Source organism: Lynx canadensis, chromosome A2 (assembly GCF_007474595.2).
Source record: "Lynx canadensis isolate LIC74 chromosome A2, mLynCan4.pri.v2, whole genome shotgun sequence".
Lineage (NCBI taxonomy): Eukaryota > Metazoa > Chordata > Mammalia > Carnivora > Felidae > Lynx > Lynx canadensis.
The window spans coordinates 153,829,586-153,849,419 of record NC_044304.2 but is presented as its reverse complement, the minus strand read 5'-3'; the positions used below and the strand labels follow the sequence as shown (position 1 = coordinate 153,849,419).

Sequence of the window (19,834 nt, the reverse complement as noted above, 5' to 3'; positions counted from 1 at the left end):
TTATACTTCAGTACAGCTTATTTCATATTTTAAATGAAGAGGTAGTAACTGAAAAGGCATTTGTGCAAGAGGTTGAGTATGTTTTTAGATGAAAGAGCCTGGAACATATTTAAATGCTACTATATAATTCAGTGAGAGGAAGCAGTTGAAAATAAAGGAGCGAGGGTAAAAGAGACAGCAAAGTAAAGGAATGTGACAAAGCATGTAGCACATCAAACACTAGAGCAGCAAATTAACACAGTGCAAAAACCTCAGTTCTTGGAACTCCCAAGATAGAAAGTTGAATAGCTTGTGGTCCAAAATCATTTCCTTCTATTTCTAAAACTGATAAGTGCATTAAATTCTTGTTGGTAAGACCATTAGTAAAAGGTACAGGTTTGAACATACATGGATAGAAATGGCCTGAGCAGGGGCACCTGGCTGGCTCAGTCAGAAGAGCGTGCAGCTCTTGATCTCAGGGTTGTGAGTTTGAGTCCCACGTTGGACATGGAGAATACTTAAAATCTTAAAAATCTATTTAAAAAAGATTTGCCTGAGCAAATCAAAGTAAAAAAAACCCTGTCTATAATCCAGAAGATAGGTGGCAATGGGGTTTAGAGAAGGGTTCATGATAAAAGAAGGAAAGTATAGTCAAATGATTAAAATAGTAAGATTTTCTTTTTGTCAAGTACTCCTTATTTACTGTGCAAGTATTTTATGTATTTATTACATACAACCACCTTGTTGGCATTCCCATTTTACAAAAGAGGGAACAAACTCAGGTCAACTAATCTGCCCAAGATAACACAGCTGGTGAATTACAAAAGTGGGTTAAAACCTATCTCTATCACTTCAAACCCATAATAAATATCTTACCCTGGTTAGGCAATTCTGCCTCAAACTTTATTTTTTTTATAACTTTAATGTTTATTTATTTAGAGAGAACACAAGCAGGAGAGGGGCAGAGAAAGAGGGAGACACAGAATCCAAAGCAGACTCCAGGCTCTGAGCTGTCAGCAGAGAGCCTGACGTGGGGCTCGAACTCAATAGCTATGAGATCATGACCTGAGCCGAAGTCGGATGCTCAACTGAGCCACCCAGGCACCCCAAACTTTATTGTATATATGATATCGTAACAACAAAGGAAATCAAAACATCAACATACCCTAGTCCTTTTGCTTTCTTTATTTTATAAAAGTAAGACATCTTCAGATAATGTACTCATACCTGGTGCGCCTGGGCGGCTCAGTAGTTGAGACTCTGACTTCAGCTCTGGTCATGATCTTGCGGTTTGTGGATTTAAGCCCCGCATCGGACATTGGGCTGACAGCATGGAGCCTGCTGCAGATTCTCTCCCTCCCTCTCTCTCTCTGCCCCTCCCCCACTCATACTTTCTATCTCAAAAATAAACATTAAAATAATAATACACTCATGCTCATGAAATAAAATGGGAAACAAAGTGTGTTAAATTTTTCCAGTTTTGGGGCGCCTGGGTGGCGCAGTCGGTTAAGCGTCCGACTTCAGCCAGGTCACGATCTCGCGGTCCGTGAGTTCGAGCCCCGCGTCGGGCTCTGGGCTGGTGGCTCAGAGTCTGGAGCCTGTTTCCGATTCTGTGTCTCCCTCTCTCTCTGTCCCTCCCCCGTTCATGCTCTGTCTCTCTCTGTCCCAAAAATAAATAAACGTTGAAAAAAAAACTTAAAAAAAAAAAAATTTTTTTTTCCAGTTTTTTGATCTGTTAATTGAATAAATGCTTGTTTGACCTCTTAATACTATTGTTTTTATGTTGATCTCTTAGAAGAGATGGTGTTTGGAATGCTTTATGAATAGTTCTGTTCAGATTATACTCCTAGCGAGTAGTACTGAGCTATGTATTCAGAATATGGAACAATGCTACGTGTAAGTCACCATGGATGGTGCTTTGGAGCCTACAAAGATGCATGAGACTGGCCCTTACTCTTCAGGAGCTTGAGTCCAGGGAAAAAGAAGCTGTAAGACGTGCCTACAAGAAACCAACCTAGGCCACAAAGTGGTCACAGATAACCACTGGTAGTTCACAGAAAGAGTAATTTCTATTGAAGAATGTTAGAAGCAAAAAGACCATTTAGGAGACTAGTAGTTCAGACAAAAGACTGTTAGTGCTTGAACAAGAAGAGAGGCAATGAAGAGACGGGGGCGGGTGGGGGGGGTGAGGGGGTGGGATGTCAGAGCCATTGCAGAAGCAAAAACTGCTGATTGACTAGATATGGAGACTAAGAAGAGTCAGGAATACAGAATGAAGCCCAGGTAGTTTACTCGGTCAGCCAAGTGTGTGGTTGGGAGCCCTTTACCCTGATAGAGAATTCAAGATGAATAACAATTTGACAGATTAGAAGGCATAAGTCACTATGCTCATTCCATCTCCCTCTCCCTGGACTTCCTCTCTGCAGCCTGCAGTTGAGTGGTGGTCATATTCCTACACCTAAGGGTCAACTCAGCCTATGTTGCTAGCCTCTAGGAGCATCGCATCTTTACCCCTTCATTAACTCTCCTCAGCAGCCCTATTTAATTGAGTATGCCACCTGTTTCCTGTCAGAAACTTAACACACATCATATTTTTGTGTTTTGTACTAAAGTGTGCGTGTGTGTGCACGTGTGCGGGCATGCATAAATATAATTGTATGCTTGTATAAGGACAGGAAATAGCTGGAAAGACACACACCAAACTGTTAGCAACATTTCTCACCAGTTAACAGGGATGGGAGAAGGGAGGGACAAGGGAAAAGAAAAGGAAGCTTTTATTTGATATTCTATACCATTTGAATTACTTAACACAATAGGTTTGTATACTTTAAAAATAAAAATAATAAAGTTTTAAAAAAATGAAGAGCATCAATCAGCCTAATGTAAGAAGTTCGGTAAATTCACTGAGTAAGAATAAAACCTAAGAAACACTCAGTTGACAAAATTAGAGAAAAACCCTAAACTTAGAAACAAATTTAATGATAAATACATAGAAATGATTAAGTTCTTGTATGAAGGCAGCATCCAAGGCATCTCTCCATTCTCATGGCTCCCAGCCCTTCCCTCCAGGTTGCTGGGGCAACTTGAGACCCACCAAGCCAGCAGACTCCTCCACTGAGCGCTCACCCTTGCCATGAAATTCCTGATGAAGGGTCACGTGTTCTCGAATGCTGCGTAGCAGGCAGAGATAGGTGGCAGCTTGGAAATGAAGCTCATGTTGGGCTCTGCACAACTTCTCACTGGTAACCTGGAGAAGCAGCAAGGTCACATACTTTATTAACAGCCCAGCTACAGATACAGAGCCAGAGAGATCTAATAAGCATTCTCTAGAATGGAAGTAAACTGCACAGAGGAAATATAAACATGCATATGTATATACTAATTACATATGTAGAGACACTGTTGATTAGGGAACCTGACCTCTAATTAACTGAAGAGGAAGTTTACAAGGAGTTTCACAGAGGAGTTTCATTGAGTGTCCTCATATTTTAATAACTGAAAAAGTCATTTCAACACTCTTGTTTTACAAATGAGGAAACTAAAGCCCAGAGGGGCTCAATAGTTGGTTACTGGCAGAGATAGGAAACTATAATCATTAATGTCGCCTAAGGTGTATAGAACTTTCTCCCCTTCAAACAAATGAGTCTGATTTTTATATTTCTGACTTTGGTCAAGGTGGTATATGATTATCATTTCAATGAAAAGTAAAACCATTTTGTCTGAAAAATAATAGCTTTGTCCTCAAGGTAACAAAATGAAGCCTTTATATATAAAATTAATATGCATCTATTCATTATAATTTACTTATCCATCTGAAAAACCCATATTCTGATAACTGTTAAGTAGCTAGAAATGATATCCATTCACAAGTCGCCAATAATTCCAAACTTGTTTTTTCTTCATCACAATTAATTCCCAGATTTAGTACACTGTCCTTTATTTGACTAACTTTGCGTTCTGAAGTTGTGAGAAAAGGAAGAAAAGGTGAGACAGAGATGTGTACATAGCTTAAAATACTTAAGGAGCCCTGTGTTTCTCTAAATGTAGATTAACCTCTGTGTACCACTGCCTATGTAAACCCCTTTGACCTTTCTTTACTTGAATATGTAGAGTTGGAATCTGAAAACCAGAAAGTGTGGTTTAAGATCTGCACATCACACATACAAAAAAAGATCTGCAGATCACATATGTGAAAATAACACTCATAAGCTGCTCAAAAAAAGAACTATCTGCTTTAATCAGTTAACTTTTTATAAGTAAAAATCTGTGAATGAACAACACCAATGTCAAACTTTTAAAAAAGGTTAACATCCATTTCTATAATAAACACCAAAACTGATAAAGATTGGAAACAAGAATTCTGTTAGTGTAGGCCATGATTCAGCTAAGCCTGAATCATGAGTCAGGACAGAAGGGTCAGCAATATATAAACAGTATATGAATCACAAGAGACCAAATGAAATCAAGTGAAAAAAAAAAAAAAATTTTTTTTTTCTCAGAGGAGAAGGCAGAGGTTCCTCCCTAACTGAACCCCTTCAGTTAAGGGAAAGGATGGAGAAAATGGGCATAGAAAATGGGTTATTGAGCTAGCTCTGAGCCAGCAGGAAACAAACCATTCCTCATATCCTTGCTGTGTTTCTGAAACTTGTAACATGAATTTACACAAAATTTGAGAGCCTCTCAAGAGCAATAATGCCCCCATAAGGTGGTACAGCTATAATCATGTCATCTTAAAAATCTTAGAATGACCTTCCATTACATTTACAATGAAGTTTAATAAGTTCCTGCCTACCACAACTTCTACTTCACCTACCACACCTTAAGCTTCAACCAGTCTCAAATGTCTGTTCTCACCTCTGGGCTTTTCAGTTGTGCAGCTTCTCGACCTGGACCTCATCTTCCCCAACCCCCATTTGCTTGCAAACTCCAATTTACATATCAGGTCCCTGCTTAGTTTCCTCCTGAAATCCTTCTTTATACAAGGACCTCCTGTTGTTTATGCTCTTAGCACTTTCTTATTCCAAGTGCTTTCTTGTAGGGTTCTTCGTAAACTTCTTAAAAGACAGGACCCGTGTGCATCTGATTCATCATTTTAGCCAAGTTCCTAGAAGTCCCTAACACTGTGGCCTTTAAAAAGTTTTTGAATTTTAGCCCCACGTTGGTATAGCGCTTACTTTGATAAAATTATATATATATAATCTTGAGATATATATATATATATATATATATATATCTATCTTGATAAAAAGGTAAAAACGTTTGCATTTTAGTTCTAACATAATGCATTCTAACTTCCATAGCTTAAAGATTCAACAGGATCCTGGTTCTCCCTTTTCCCACATTGCTCAAAAGACAGTTTCCTACCCTAAAGCCCAAGATGACTCTCCAACGTACTATTTTGGAGATAGCTTGCAACTTCCTTCAAAGCCCAATCCGTAACTCTAAAGACAGCTATTAAATGGAAGACCGATTATTTGGGAATTTAACTTCTAGTTGTTCCTATACAAGTCCTCGCACGGGGTCCCTGAGCCTCAGTTGCCCCATTTGAAAAATAAAACATCTAGGGGCGCCTGGGTGGCGCAGTCGGTTAAGCGTCCGACTTCAGCCAGGTCACGATCTCGCGGTCCGGGAGTTCGAGCCCCGCGTCGGGCTCTGGGCTGATGGCTCGGAGCCTGGAGCCTGTTTCCGATTCTGTGTCTCCCTCTCTCTCTGCCCCTCCCCCGTTCATGCTCTGTCTCTCTCTGTCCCAAAAATAAATAAACGTTGAAAAAAAAAAATTAAAAAAAAATTAAAAAAAAAAAAAAAAAAAGAAAAATAAAACATCTTCACCCGATCTTGCCTAACGGGAATATGGAGTGTGGAGTTCACAAAGGAATTTCCCAAGGATAGCTTCCCATATGTTCATATTTATCTGCTACAGAAGGAAAAAATATATCTGGTCAGATATCACATTAATGTTGTGATAGCGCAATGTCATTACAGATCTCTCTAGTTCAGCTCCACAGCCACCATTTCCTTTAAATGGGGAATGAAATACAACATAAGTGAAACACGGTTCCTGCCAAATTCTTAATATTCCTCATCTTATTACAGTTATTTTCCGCCTCAAAAAAATGGTTTTTAGAATAACTACCATGGGAAGGATGAGGAGAGTGGTTGATAGATGGCTGCGGCTAGTGACCCTACACTCTCCATCAAGTGCATCTCTCCTTTACCAATCCCCGCCCCATCCCCTCCACTTCCCAAGGCTCTGACTTTGTCCTCTGCACCTGCAAAAGACCAGCCAATGAAATCCCCGCTCCTTGGTTAGTCCCCGGGCTTAGGCCATAGACCAAGGACTAGGGCCTGGGTAAGCTTGGCCAGAACCAGGGCTGGGTGGGAGGGTCGGTTTCAGAAATGCAGGGGCTGAGGCCAGACGCTCCCTACCCCCCAGCTAGATCTCACCCCCTTCCCCCTTCCTTCCTCAGGGAACGGCCGCTGGAGCACCCGGACACGGGCTTCCGTACCCGATGCGCACGGAAAGCCTTCACGAGGTACCTATAGGCTGCAGTGTCGCGATAGGGTCGGCCAGTGGCCGCGTTCATGTAGCGCAACTCCCGTAGAAGGCCTCGTAAAGTGCGTGCCGGCGACCCTAAGGCCGCCATTTTCATGTCCTCGGAGCGTGGTGCCCAATGGCGCGCTACGCTCCTCTAACTCCCTCACCCCCGCCCAGCTGCTTAATGGTACGGTCGGACCCACACTGCCGGGTCCCCCCTTCGATCGCCGAGTAGTGGAATGTCTCACTTCCCTTCTCCGCACAGCTTTACTAATCAAACGCCGAGAGGCGCCCTCAGGAGTTAAGACAGAAGCAAACGAAAGCCGAGTGTAACTGACTCAAAGTTCCTTAAGAAACACCGAGAAAGGCCGGGCTAGAGGAAAGGAGGGTCTTTGGTGACTGCGTCATTTAAGACGTCATTAACTGACCGCGGAGTCTCGACAATAAGTGGGCCTGGTGGGAATGGATGTTGATTTGAACTAGAATACGAAAGATACCCAGAGGGGATATCAGAATTCAGAGCACTGACTTTCCAGAAATCTTACGGCACTGTGGTGGCTCAGAAGAAGGAAATGGAATATGCTTATTCTCTCAAGCAGTAGCCCAACACTTAGGAAAACGACACGTATACTTCCCATTTTTAAAAGGTAAAATTAAGTTAGCATATTTCGGTATAGTTCTTTGAGTAGCAAAAATCCTTTTCAAGACAAAAGTCTCGCCACCCCAGATGGGACTCGAACCCACAATCCCTGGCTTAGGAGGCCAATGCCTTATCCATTAGGCCACTGGGGCTTCTGTGAGCGAGGCGCTCCAACAACGTATTCAATTTTTTTTCCTCTTTGGTACGTCATCGTCACTTAGGTCTCCTTTTAACCTATCCTGAGAAACCACACCTAGTACCACTATGAGGGGTGAGGCATGCTGGGAGTTGTAGTTCAGAGAACAAGAGTCCGCGTTCCAGCTCCAAAGGCTTTACCCTCGAATCAGCACCGATGCGCCGGACGGAGGACGGGCGCGCGCACGGTTTTGCGTACGCGTTTGCCTGCCCGGTAACCCCGCGCCTGCGCAAAAGCGGGCATACGATGTCGCGGAGCCGAGCGCTCGGGGCACATTGGCCGAATCTCGGAGACTCGCCCTCTGAGTTGCGGCTGGGTCGGATTTTTACCGGAAACGGCCGGCCCCTTCCGGTGGTGCGGCTTTCCCACTTAGCTTGGCTCCAGCACGCCGTTAGGTGGCGTCCGCAGCGGTCACTTTCTGTTTCCGGTTGTAGGGGTGAGGCCGTTTCCGCAGAGGCATTGGCGAGTTGTGAATGTGTAGCTTCTGAATTGCCCCGTCAGAGATGAACGTAGGACAGCGGGAATTTATTATTTAATTCGCTAGGAATTAGTTAATTAGAAATAATTAGTAGTTCTTTTTCTGATTCTGTGTCTAATTGTATAACTTGGGTTTCTTGAGTTATCAGCGACCTTAATTCCTCGTTTAAAATCTCGCAGTGGCTCTCCATTGCCCCGGAGACTTGCCTGTATCGTAACCGTCATCTCTCACTAGTCGTTTCCTCACACTCTTTCTGCGCCAGGTATCTCAACTTCTCTGTCTTCCTCGCCTCCCTTTGTCTTATTTTCTCCGCCTGAAGTTTAGCCATTTGTATTAATATTTACCTTTCGGGCTTCCAGTTTCCTTGAGAAGTCTAGGTCAGACACTGCTTTAGGCCTTTGTGGTCAGTATGGTAAAGCGAAAATGATTTATTTCACCTGTGCATTCCTCTAGATTCTCTAGATGACATGTTAATCTTTCCTTTTACGTGTGGATTACCTGTGTCTCCGTTTCATTATCTTTCCCGTGAATCAGGATGCAACCGCGCAGACTCCTACTTCCCACTCTTAATAGGTCCCTCCTCCTAGGTCCCTGTCTGGAGAACAGTGGCCAACTTTAAGGTAACTTTAAGGTTCATACTCTGGCTGGAATCCTGACACCTCCAGAATCGACCTTAGAGGAAACCAGACTAGAATGACTTCATATGAGTGAATTAATTTCTCCCTGTGGCATTCATAAAATATTTATCAACCTATAATTCACAAGTATCTGATTTTAAAAGGCACATCTGATGGGGGATGGGAGAGTGGGGAGGGTGGGTGATGGGTATTGAAGAGGGCATTTTTTGGGATGAGCACTGGGTGTTGTATGGAAACCAATTTGACAATAAATTTCATTTAAATAAATAAATAAAAATAAAAGGCACATCTCATCTGCAGTAGGGGCTGGGGAGAATGCTATCAGTTATTCTTCTCTGAACCTTGTTAAAGAGAAAAACCACAGGCCAAAAATGGTGTCGTTTAGTTAAGCCCGAAAGTCACTAAACCAAGAATTAACACCTAGCCCCCCCCCCCCCCCCCCCCACAAATGGAACCTGTAACCAGTCAATGCAGAAATTTCCTGGTCAGCATTGAGACATTTACTGATAGACCCCATCCGTTCCCCTTAGGAGGGCAACCTTGCCTAAAACAATGGATTCTTAGCTAATAATTTCCTTTTTTCAACTCTCTACCTTTAAAAACTTTTCCTTTTCTGTAGCCCTTTGGAACTCCCCTATACTTGCTAGAGGGGATGCTGCCTGATTCCGAAGTTGATTAGATCTTTCAAATTTACTCGGCTGAATTTTTGTTATTTACCAATATAAATTTGTTTAACCAGCTTTCTAAAATGTAGCGAATTTAAACCAGCTCTGAGGAATTGGGAGAATGTTTTGGAAGTAGGTCTTCAATAACTTGATATGTTGTGATACGGGCAATAACTAATTGTGAGTTCCTTTTTACTGCGTGGCCAAGAGACTCTTCTTCTCTAGGCCATTCTTACACTAGGAAAGGGTGAATACTCATGAAATGTTTGTGTATATGTATATGTAGCCATTAGTCTCCAAAGATGGCCCTCCAGCAGTCTTCTCTTTTTATACATATGTTGCTCCCTACATCAAGAGGTGAAGCTTATTTCCTGTCCCATGTACCCTTCCCTCTCTTGAATCTGAGCTGGCTTTGTGACTACCTTTGACCAATAGAATGTAGCAGAAGTGACATTCTGGAACTTCTGTAGAACACCAGGTCTTAAAACCGGCAACTTTCACTTCCTGCTTCTTGTCTAGCTACCATGCTATGAAAACCCCATGGCACAAGGAGGGCTACTGGGATAGACCCAGGTGAGCTCTCGTCTGACAGCACCGATTGCCAACTATGTGAATAAGCCATCTCGAATGTCCAGATGTCCACAGTTTCTGCCAGTGTCAGCTGAAGCAGAGATTTGCCCTGCTAAACCCAGTTAACCCGAAGAATCATTGAAGATGATAAGATGGCTGTTGTGTGGGAATAATTCCACTAAGTTTTGGAATTACTGTGCAGCAACAAAACACCGAATCAGTCTGGAAAAGTTTGTAGAGACGATTTAGCCAAATTTCTCGGTTTTGCAGCTTTAGAAAATCTTTCTATTCCTAGTTACAGGGCTACAACCCCGAAACCCTACAGCAGAGACCAGGCAGGTAACACAAGAATAAATCAGGCCAGGTGGGCGGCTACTTCCCGCAAAGGAGCTGGACGCTTTCGGCTCAGTCTCATTGGTGTGAAGTCGGCACGTGGACCCAGTGTTGCCAGAGCTTCTGATTTTTCAGTAGTTGTAAATCCAGCATTTTTATGCAGTGCCCTGACTTTTCAACGTTAGCAATCGAGTTAAAAACAATAAATTACCAAACAGAACACTTCTGTTGGCCTTACATAGCCTAGGGTTGCAAATGTGTGAACTGCGTCCCGGAGGACTTTGCAGGCAATGTCCCATTTGACCTTCGCCACACACAATCCTATGAGGTAGTACTGATTTTTCCCACTTAGAAATGTGGGAATAATCTCAGAATAGCTCCATGGGTTAGTCAACATTATTAACTGGTCTGTGGAAAACCGGTATTTGGCCTCAGGCAATCTGACTCCAAAGCCTATTAAATCATTTTTAAAGTTACAGCAGAAAAAGGATTTTTATTAAAAAGATGCTGGGTGGGGCGCCTGGGTGGCTCAGTCGGTTGAGCGACCGACTTCGGCTCAGGTCATGACCTCACGGTTTGCGAGTTCGAGCCCTGCGTCGGGCTCTGTGCTGAGAGCTCAGAGCCCAGAACCTGCTTCTGATTTTGTGTCTCTCTCTCTCTCTCTCTCTCTCTCTCTCTCTGCCGCTCCCCCGTTCATGCTCTGTCTCTCTCTGTCTCAGAAATAAACATTAAAAAAAAAGATGCTGGATAATTTTCAGAATTTCCTAGTAAGGCCAGAGACCAGGCTCAGAAACCTCACCCACTATCCTGCCCCAGATCTGATCCAGTGAAAACACCACCAGGCATAATTGCTACAGCTTCACGATGCAGACACAATGACCATGGACAGGGACTGGGCGCCAGCACCAAAGCTGCTGCTCCGGGACACTGGTTTTGGCTGGTTTCTCTGCTCTCACTTGTGCCGGAATGGATGAAGTATTTTCCTAAGAGTCCCTTTCTGGGGTGAGTACTTCTGATGAGCATGGCCTGGGTCATGTCCCCCTGTTTTGGTCAAGGGTGGCTGGGAAAAGCGAGTATTTTATCATTCTTTGAATTTTTAGTGAGCATCTGCCATGAGTCCGTCACTCTTCCAAATGCTGAGGAAGCAAAAGCAAGCGGAGTAGGTAAAGCTTTGATACTCAGTGAAGTTTCCGTTCTAGAAAGGGGAAGACAGACAATAATCCGGTAAAGCAAAACTTACCAAATGGTGATGAGTGCTATGGAGAAAAGTAAAACTGGGGCAGGGGTTTGGGACCTGCTGCTTTATAATGTGTTCAGGGATGTCTTCACTGGCTTGGTGACATTTGAGCAGAAACGCAAATGGTGTAAGCATAGTCAGCTTGTGTGTGTGTATGTGTTGGGGTGGGACAGTGCCCATACTTTTTTTTTAAAACTTTTTTTTTTTTTTAACGTTTATTTTTGAGACAGAGAGAGACAAAGCATGAACAGGGGAGGGTCAGAGAGAGGGAGACACAGAATCTGAAACAGGCTCCAGGCTCTGAGCTGTCAGCACAGAGCCCGACGCGGGGCTCGAACTCACGGACCTCGAGATCATGACCTGAGCCGAAGTCGGCCGCTTAACCGACTGAGCCACCCGGGCGCCCCGCCCATACTTTTTTAAAAGTAGGCTCCATGCTAAGCATGGAGCCCAACATGGGGCTTGAACTCATGACCCCAAGATGGGGACCTGAGGTGAAATCAAGAGTCAGCCACTTAACCAACTGGGCCACACAGGCACCCTAGTGCCCATGCTTTTAAGTAGAGACCCAACCTCCATTCCCCAACCGTTGTGAGGATACCATTCTGGTCCTTCAAGCTCTGTGAAGGAGGAAGGGATTCTAGGATGTTTTCTGTGGCCAGTGAAACTGTGGGAACAGACCCAGAGCGTTCAGTCTTAACTTTGCAACTGTAGCTGGGTAGCCAAGCCAGTCAGCCACACAGGAATCCGGGGAAATTGTTGGTGGGAAAGAGCCAGGACCAATGAAAGAGGGTATATCTGAGAGAATATATATGTGTAGCTGCTGGCTTCCATCAGTTGTGATACTTTAGATGTGTGTCCCAAGCACTGATTTCTAATTTTTTAATGATAGTACTTTATTATTCATTCATTCATTCATTCATTCATTTATGTAAGTAAGTAAACCCTATACCCAACATGGGGCTTGAACTCACGACTGTGAGATCAAGAGTCGCATGCTCTACTGACTGAGCCAGCCAGGCAACCCCTCTAAACTTTTTTGATGGTGTATCAATAGCGGTAAAAATCTTGTGCCTCCCCCATAATTCTTTGTATTTACTTTTAAACCATACACATGCACTACTGCATGAATGTAGCACGTACATTGAAACTATGCACAAAACAGAATTAAAAGGATGCTTTTAAAAAAATGAAATATACAATATTTGGAAAATATTTTTATTTTATTTATTAACAGTAAAAAACGTCCTAATTTCTCTCAGTAAAGAAAGATTATTGTTTCCTTTATTGAAAACAATGCAATTCAATACGTTTCAATATTTTGAAAATGTTGGTTTAACACATTATTTGGGGCCACAGAATCACATAGTGATAAATATTTCTCAAGATCGATTCTTAAATTTCTCTCTTCATAGCATGAATTTCTTTTAAAGAGGCAGTCAGGGCCTCATTCATCACTTTAAAAACTTACTTTTAACTCAACGAGACCCATTAGGCATGTTCGTTTCTCTCACAATATCAGCTAGGTAGGCGCTGTGACCATCAGGGGTCAGTCACCAAGAGAGAACCCACTGCAGGCTGTTCAAGCAAACAGGAACTGAGTGCAGGGCACTGGGATGCTTGCGGCACTATGGGAAGGACTGCCGGAGTTTGGGGAAGTTGCCACGAAGGTTCAGCAGTTCTAAGCAGTCACTAGAAGGTCGCTGCCGTCACCCAGGTCAGAAGAATGCAGGGCGCCCCCTTTGCTCATCAGAGCTGAGCCGAGTACTGACGCGCCGGCTGACAGGTCACCTAGAGGCTGGGGCGGAGCTTCAGCTCTCCCGGGACCTACCCACTTTGCAAGGTGCTGCCAGAGAAAAAAATAACACCACTTTCTCCTCCCACCTACAAAAATCTCACATGAATACCCTGGCAGAAAGAAGTGACATCCAGAACCTGGAAGGCAAAGGAGTTCGGGAGATGTAGTTCCCGTAGGTCCAGTCCCTGTGACACAGAGACAGCATGACACAGAGGGATATGGGAATGAGTGCGGGCTGTCAAAAAACAGACTGCAGACCTCATGGGCAGCACACTCCTGATAGCCTCCTCTCGTCACAGAAAAGGAGAGCAATTGAGAAACACTTCTGTAAACGAAAAATAGCCATTTTTAAGTTTGGCAACTCTGGTAGATACTTTGCAGCAAGCGAATCACTCGGTCTCTTTGTGGTGTACGGGATTTTCATGACTATTTTGCATTACGTAATAGTTTCTTCCATGTAAAGGTATTACTTTTCATCCAATTAACCTAACTGATGACATCCTGTAGCATATCAGCTCAGTACGTTATAATACTCAGGAGCAAATGTGACTGTTAACAGGCGAGCTGACCCGTAGATGCAGGCAGAGAGAGCCGCGATGTATCCCTCTCAACCCCTGCTGCTTGCGGACCTCCTGGCTGAAGGCTTCCTTTCCAGCATGAGATCGGCGGCAGTTCACGCAGCTCTTCCAAGAGATAACAGGACAATTGGCGGTTTTGCTTTGGTTTGGGAAAAAAAAAAAAAAAAAAAAGTCCAGTCTGTAAAACATTAAAACCCCAGACTTTACCCAATAAGACTCCTCACTGACAAGGTGAGACTGCCGGCTGGAAAGTGAGCCGCGAGGGCTGGAGGACCTGGCCAACATCTCGTCTCCATCCCCCTGATCGGCTGGTCACCTCTTCAAAGGCAACCTGTTCCTGGAACAAGCCAGACTTGTGTAAAAAGAAAGTAACTTTGTTTTCTCGTGAATGCCCCGACAAACCTGAGGTCATGGTTTGGTCTCCCGTGTGCCTGGATGAAATTTACAGCTTTTCCAGTCTCTGCAAAGTAACAAACAGGCCAAAGAGTTGTCATCATCATCATCATTTCAGAAATAGTCTCTTGTTCTGGCTATCAACAAGTCTCATCGAGTGATCGATCAAAACTTCAAATGTCAGTTAATTTTAAAACTTCTTCCCTTCCCCGGCCCGGAAATCTGAGGGAGAACGGGGGTCACGGTCAGCGTCATTTTGATTTCTCACACAGGACCTCTTCCCACTCGTGGCTGTTCCGGGCCTGCTCTCGTGTGGCCGCAGGGGAAGGAGAGGGGGTAAGTCTCACGTGAGTGGCTGAGTTGTAAGCTGGCGCCGGTGTCCCCTGGGAGTAGGAGAAGCCATGGCTGCTTGTCCCACAGGCGCTTCCTCACGGGTTCTCGAGTCTCCGTCCATCACTGGGGATCTCGCACCTGTCGTCCCCCTGTGGGCCATGCCGTCTCTAGTTCCCTAGGGTGCCTGCCCCAGCCCCTCGGTCTCCAGCAGCCTCCCTGCCACTGATGTCATCTCCTCCCTCCAGGTGTTCCCTTTGGCTGGACTCCTTCTTGAAATGGCCAAACCTGCCTGCCTCTCTCAAGAAGCACAGCAAGCCTTCGGGAACCCAGGAACTTGGGGCGTGCAAGCCATTTGGAGCGCAGTCTTCTCTCCTCTTCTGTCTTCTCAAGGAGCTAGCCGCCGACAGTTTGTCTTCAGACTTTAGGAAGAAGTCAGACACCAGTCCCTTTGTTCCTGAAACTCCGCAGGCTGTATCAAACTCCCCAGGTGGTCCTCTTGAAGCGCCCCCTCATTTGGCACGAAGCAAAGAGGGAGCACCCTCCACCCTCCCCTGCTTGGGGAGAAGGGGAAACGTCCAGCATACAGACAGCTACTTCCAAAGAAATCCTCTGACATTCTCTTCCATAGCCTGAGGTGGATGCCGAGCTAATCCTTCCCAGTATTGAGCTAGCGGTTCCCGGGGTCCATTTCACAACCTCTTAGGGTGGGTGCATAGGTGATCTGGCTCCTCCTCCCTTTAGAATGTGGACAGATTGGCGCCTATGGTTTTGTTCTCAGCCTTTGGGGTTTCTGGTGAAACTGACACAGAAAGAGTCCCGTTTTAGTAAATGAAGTCACCATTGTCAACCCCTCCTCCTTATGGAACTCCTGTTCTTACATCAGGACACCTGATGCGCTGTAGGTGATCTGCAAGAGTCTGACTTATGAAATGGACTGTGAATGTACAGTTCATGTAGAATTAAGTACTAAGTAGCATATATATTATAATTTCATATTCAATATTAATGTTTGCATACTATATATTTACATAGATAATTAGCTTATGTGAATGTACAGTTCATATAGAATTAAATGCTAAGTAGCATATATATTATAATTTCATATTCAATACTAATGTTTGCATATTATATATTTACATAGATAATGAGCTTATACAAAATACATACAGGACTTTTGTTTTTGACATTATGAAAGATTAGGCGTGCAGAGAAATCTCTCAATATAAAACGCCTTAAGCACTGAGTGAAATTTTAACAAACACATAAAAACACTTTTTCAGAGCATGACAGAGCTGACAGCAAAGGGAGCCACAGTAGCCAGAGGTGAGGAAGGAGGAGGAACAGGAAAATGAGCACTGATTTGCCCTGAAGATATCTATCTGTTCATCCCTGGTGGCCTACAGTCGGGATTTCAATTTACTGTAGACAGAAGGGAAAAAAGGCCTCAGACTAGCATGGTGGGAGTCAGATCAAAAAGTCTTACAAAATGATGGAACCCCTAACATTGGCCTCATTGGTGGGAATGAAAAAAATATCCCTGACTTCACCAAGAAGAGACTTTTCTGCGTGTGTGTGTGTGTGTATAAGATTTTATTGTTTAAATAATCTCTACATCCAATGTGGGACTCAAACTCACAACCCTAAGTCAGAGAGTAGCATGCTCTACTGACTGAGCCAGCCAGGAGCCCTGAGACCCTTCTGTTTTAATCTCAGCTCAGGGTAGGGTAGCAGGGTGGAGAGCCTTCTTCTAAAGTTCCTAACTACTAGCAATAACCATTCACATGCATTTGTGGCTGAAATTCATCCTATGTCTGAGGCCCTGAAATCCCTAAGCTAACATTTAGTTTGAAGTGGTCCTGGGTTGGTAATGTTCCTAGGAGCTTGGAAGAAGCAAACTCAAATGCCCTTTAGAGGAACATACTTTATAAAAATCTAGGCTTCGAAGAATGCCCAGAGCTGAAGTTATAAAGTGCAGGGATATATACTAAAAAATCACCAAATATACAGAAATAAGCCACTGTGAGCAAGTTTGCAGAAAATAATGACCCATGTGACTGGACCCACAGTGTGGGTCAAAATCTGACTCTGGTACCTGGGACTTTGCTCTGGGAAATGCTCCTGAGGTTCCCAACCCACTTCTTAAAAGCACATGGTAGGGTGCTTGGCCCCTCCCCTTGGTATATACATCACCAGCTAAAAAAGCTGTTTATCAGCCCAGGACAAAACAAGCTCCCAAGTGAAAATCATCAGATATTTGAGGAGTAGAGTCACCACAAAAGAGACAATAACTGGGACGAATCATGCTAGACAAGCCAGAATGGAACAAGACAAAACAAGAACTTAAAAAAAGAAGCACGGTAAAGATCCTTACTAAGATAGGAGAACAGTAATAACAAACAAGCAGCTATAAGAACCAAATGGAAATAGTGGGTATGAAATACGTGATAGGTGAATAAAGCCAAAAGATTGGATAAAAACAAGAATGACTACATAGCTGAAAAATGAATAATGATCCAGATCAGCTCAAGGAATTTTCTCAGAAGGTACTGGAAGGAGATGGAAAATATGAGAGAACATTAAAGAGATGATGATGATGATGATGATGATGGTGATATGATGTAAATATATGTATGATATGTGTCCCAGAAAGAGAGGAAATAGATTTAGGAAAGGGAATATTTACAGAAATCCTAAGAACTTTTTTTAGAAAAAATTTTTAAAGTCTATTTATTTTGAGAGAGAGAGAGCACAGATCACAAGTGGGGGAGGACCAGAGAGAGCGGGAGAGAGAGAGAATCCCAAGCAGGCTCCACACTGTCAGCACAGAGCCCGATGTAGGGCTCAAACTCACAAACCATGAGATCACGACCTGAGCTGAAATCAAGAGTCGGTCACTCAACCGACTGAGCCACCCAGGCGCCACAGAACTTTCAAAAATTAAAGATAAAAAAGATTCCAATACAAAGATCTCATGGTGCACCACACAGGGTAAATACGGAAAAACTAAAACTTTGACACGTTCTAGTGAAATTTAAGACCATTCAAGACAAAGATGAAATTCTAAAAGCTAGAGAGAAGGAGCAGCTAGTCCACAAAAAAGAATTAGATTGACATCGATGTTTCTAACAAACACTGGAGACAAAACGCAATCAAGTTATGTTTTCTAAGTGATGAAGGAAAATAACCTGGAATATTATATCCAGCTAAACTCTCATTGAAATGTGAGAATGCAAAGATAATCTGTTCAGACATGCAAGGCCTCAGAGAGTTTACAGCACACAGTCTCTTTGGGAACTCGCCTCGAAAAAGTACTTCTATACTTAATGTACTAAGCTGTATACTATAATTATACTAATATACTAACCGCTTAATAAGCACATGAAGAGATACTCAACACCGTGAGTCATTAGGGAGATGCAAATCAAAAGAATGAGGTACCACTTCATACCCACCAGGATGGCTATCATCAAACAAACGGAAAATATCAAGTGCTGGCAAGGATGCAGAGAAATTTAAGCTCTCACATATTGCTAGTCGGAGTGCAAAATGTTTCAGCTACTGTGGGAAACAGTTTTGTGGTTCCTCAAAAAGTTACGCCGAGTTACCATATGGCCTCTTAGGTACACACCTGAGAGAAGTGAACACATACATCCACTCAAAAACCTGTCCAGTGGTCCCCCTTCTCCGCAATTTCAGTCACCCACGGTCAACCATGGGCTGGAAGCAGGTGATCTGCCTTCGGACACAGAGTCAGAAGGTGAGGGGTAGTCTAATGCTATGTACACTGCCTACGTCATTCACCTCACTTCATCTCATCATGCAGGCATTTGGTCATCTCCCGTCACCACAAGAAGGGCGAGGGCGGTGCGATAAGATATTTTGAGAGAGAGCATCTTCACATAACTTTTATTACAGTATATTGTTATAATTGTTCTATTTTTAGTTATTATTGACAATCTCTTACTGTGCCTAATTTACAAATTCAACTTTATCATCAGTACGTATGCATAGGAAAACACATAGGATCTAGAGGGCTCAGTAGTATCCACGGTTTCAGGCATCCCCTGGGGATCCCCCTCGGAACGTATGCCACTTGGATCAGGGGTGGGGTGGGGGAGTATGGTACCTAAATGTTCACAGCAGCATTATTTGCAATATCCAAAATGTACAAACAGCCTACGTGTCTATCAACTGATAAATGGATAAATTAAAAATGTGATATATTCATACAATGGGATATTATTCAGAATATAGATAACTGCGATGTCAGGGTAAAACACATCATAAAGAAAAATGAGGGACATTATATATTGGTGGAAAAAATAGATTAAAGAGATATCACCGTAACGAACATATGTGCACCCAATAAAATTCATGATTCCTTGAAAAATTAGTAAGACTGAAGAAAACTGGCAAGACTGAAGGAGGACAAGGGAGAAGATGCGTATAAATGAAACAGAATGCAAGAGGAAAACAAAGAAAATGAAGATTATAAGAATGAAAAAATTATGAATACATTTCTCAGAAATTTTCTGGGAGTGCTGATCATGTATCAGGGTTAGGGGGAATGTACTTGCTATAATCCAGTTCACACTTATGATCAGCATTCCCAGAAAATGAGGAATAGAACTTTCTTAACTTCTTAAAATCTATATACCAACAACCTAGAATAAACACCACACTTGAGAAAATTGAGACAAGGAACAAAGGAACAAAGATGTCACTTTCACACTACTGTTTAAATAGTATTAAAGGACCAGTCTAATGCTCGAAGATAAGACGAAAGTGAAAGAATTGGGAAGGGAGATTAAACTGTCATTTTGAAAAGGTTATGTATTGATTTCAGTAATTTCGACACCCGACATGGGGCTTGAATTCACAACCCCAAGATCAAGAGTCGCATGCTCTTCAAGTGAACCAGCCAGGCGCCCTGTCATTTTTTGTAGATGATATGGTCATCTTCATTGAAAAGCTAATAAAATAATCAGATGAGTTACTGGAATAGGAGAGTTCAGCAAAGTTGCTGGACACAAACTCAACTTTCAGAAATCAACAGCGTTCCTCGTTACCCACAAAAACCATGAGAGTATCGAATGGAGAAGAATATACCACTCATAAAAGCGACAACTATAAAGTACCTAGAAATCAATACATGAACAATACCTTTACGGAGAAAATTTAAAACTATAAAGTTAATAGAAGAAAGAGCAGGAAGATATATTTGTGACACAGGGATAGGGAAATATCTCCTAACAAGCGCCTCAACATACATGTAGACAAATAGATCAATTTGACTATTACAAGTTAACATTTTCTGTTCAATTCAGGATGTCCTCCACAAAGTTGAAAGAGGGGTCACAGACTAAAATATCAAGCACACCTACAACTGATAAGAGAGTATTATCTATAACAAAAGGATACAACGCAATCGAATAATAAGCGGAGATGAACAGGCAATCGG

General features: G+C 43.0%; 1 protein-coding gene, 1 long non-coding RNA gene and 1 other non-coding gene across 4 annotated transcripts; 1 reads left to right on the top strand and 2 right to left on the bottom strand.

Annotated features, from left to right (window-relative positions):
* Positions 1 to 2,735: 2,735 nt before the first annotated feature.
* Positions 2,736 to 6,723, bottom strand: FMC1 (formation of mitochondrial complex V assembly factor 1 homolog). The gene is made up of 2 exons (XM_030308549.1): positions 6,486 to 6,723; positions 2,736 to 3,226 (listed from the first exon to the last, which is right to left on the bottom strand). Exons 1-2 carry the CDS (start codon positions 6,627 to 6,629, stop codon positions 3,023 to 3,025), a joined length of 348 nt encoding a protein of 115 aa, XP_030164409.1. The 5' UTR covers positions 6,630 to 6,723; the 3' UTR covers positions 2,736 to 3,022.
* A 510-nt stretch (positions 6,724 to 7,233) lies between these two features.
* TRNAR-CCU lies at positions 7,234 to 7,306 on the bottom strand. Its single transcript has one exon. It is a non-coding gene; the product is annotated as a tRNA-Arg (tRNA).
* A 448-nt stretch (positions 7,307 to 7,754) lies between these two features.
* LOC115501998 lies at positions 7,755 to 15,342 on the top strand. 2 transcript variants are annotated; one of them, XR_004343317.1, is made up of 3 exons: positions 7,755 to 7,859; positions 10,754 to 11,036; positions 14,619 to 15,342. It is a non-coding gene; the product is annotated as an uncharacterized LOC115501998 (long non-coding RNA). The 2 variants fall into 2 exon arrangements; XR_004343316.1 differs by lacking the exon at positions 14,619 to 15,342 and adding an exon at positions 13,629 to 13,877.
* The last annotated feature ends 4,492 nt before the right edge of the window (positions 15,343 to 19,834 follow it).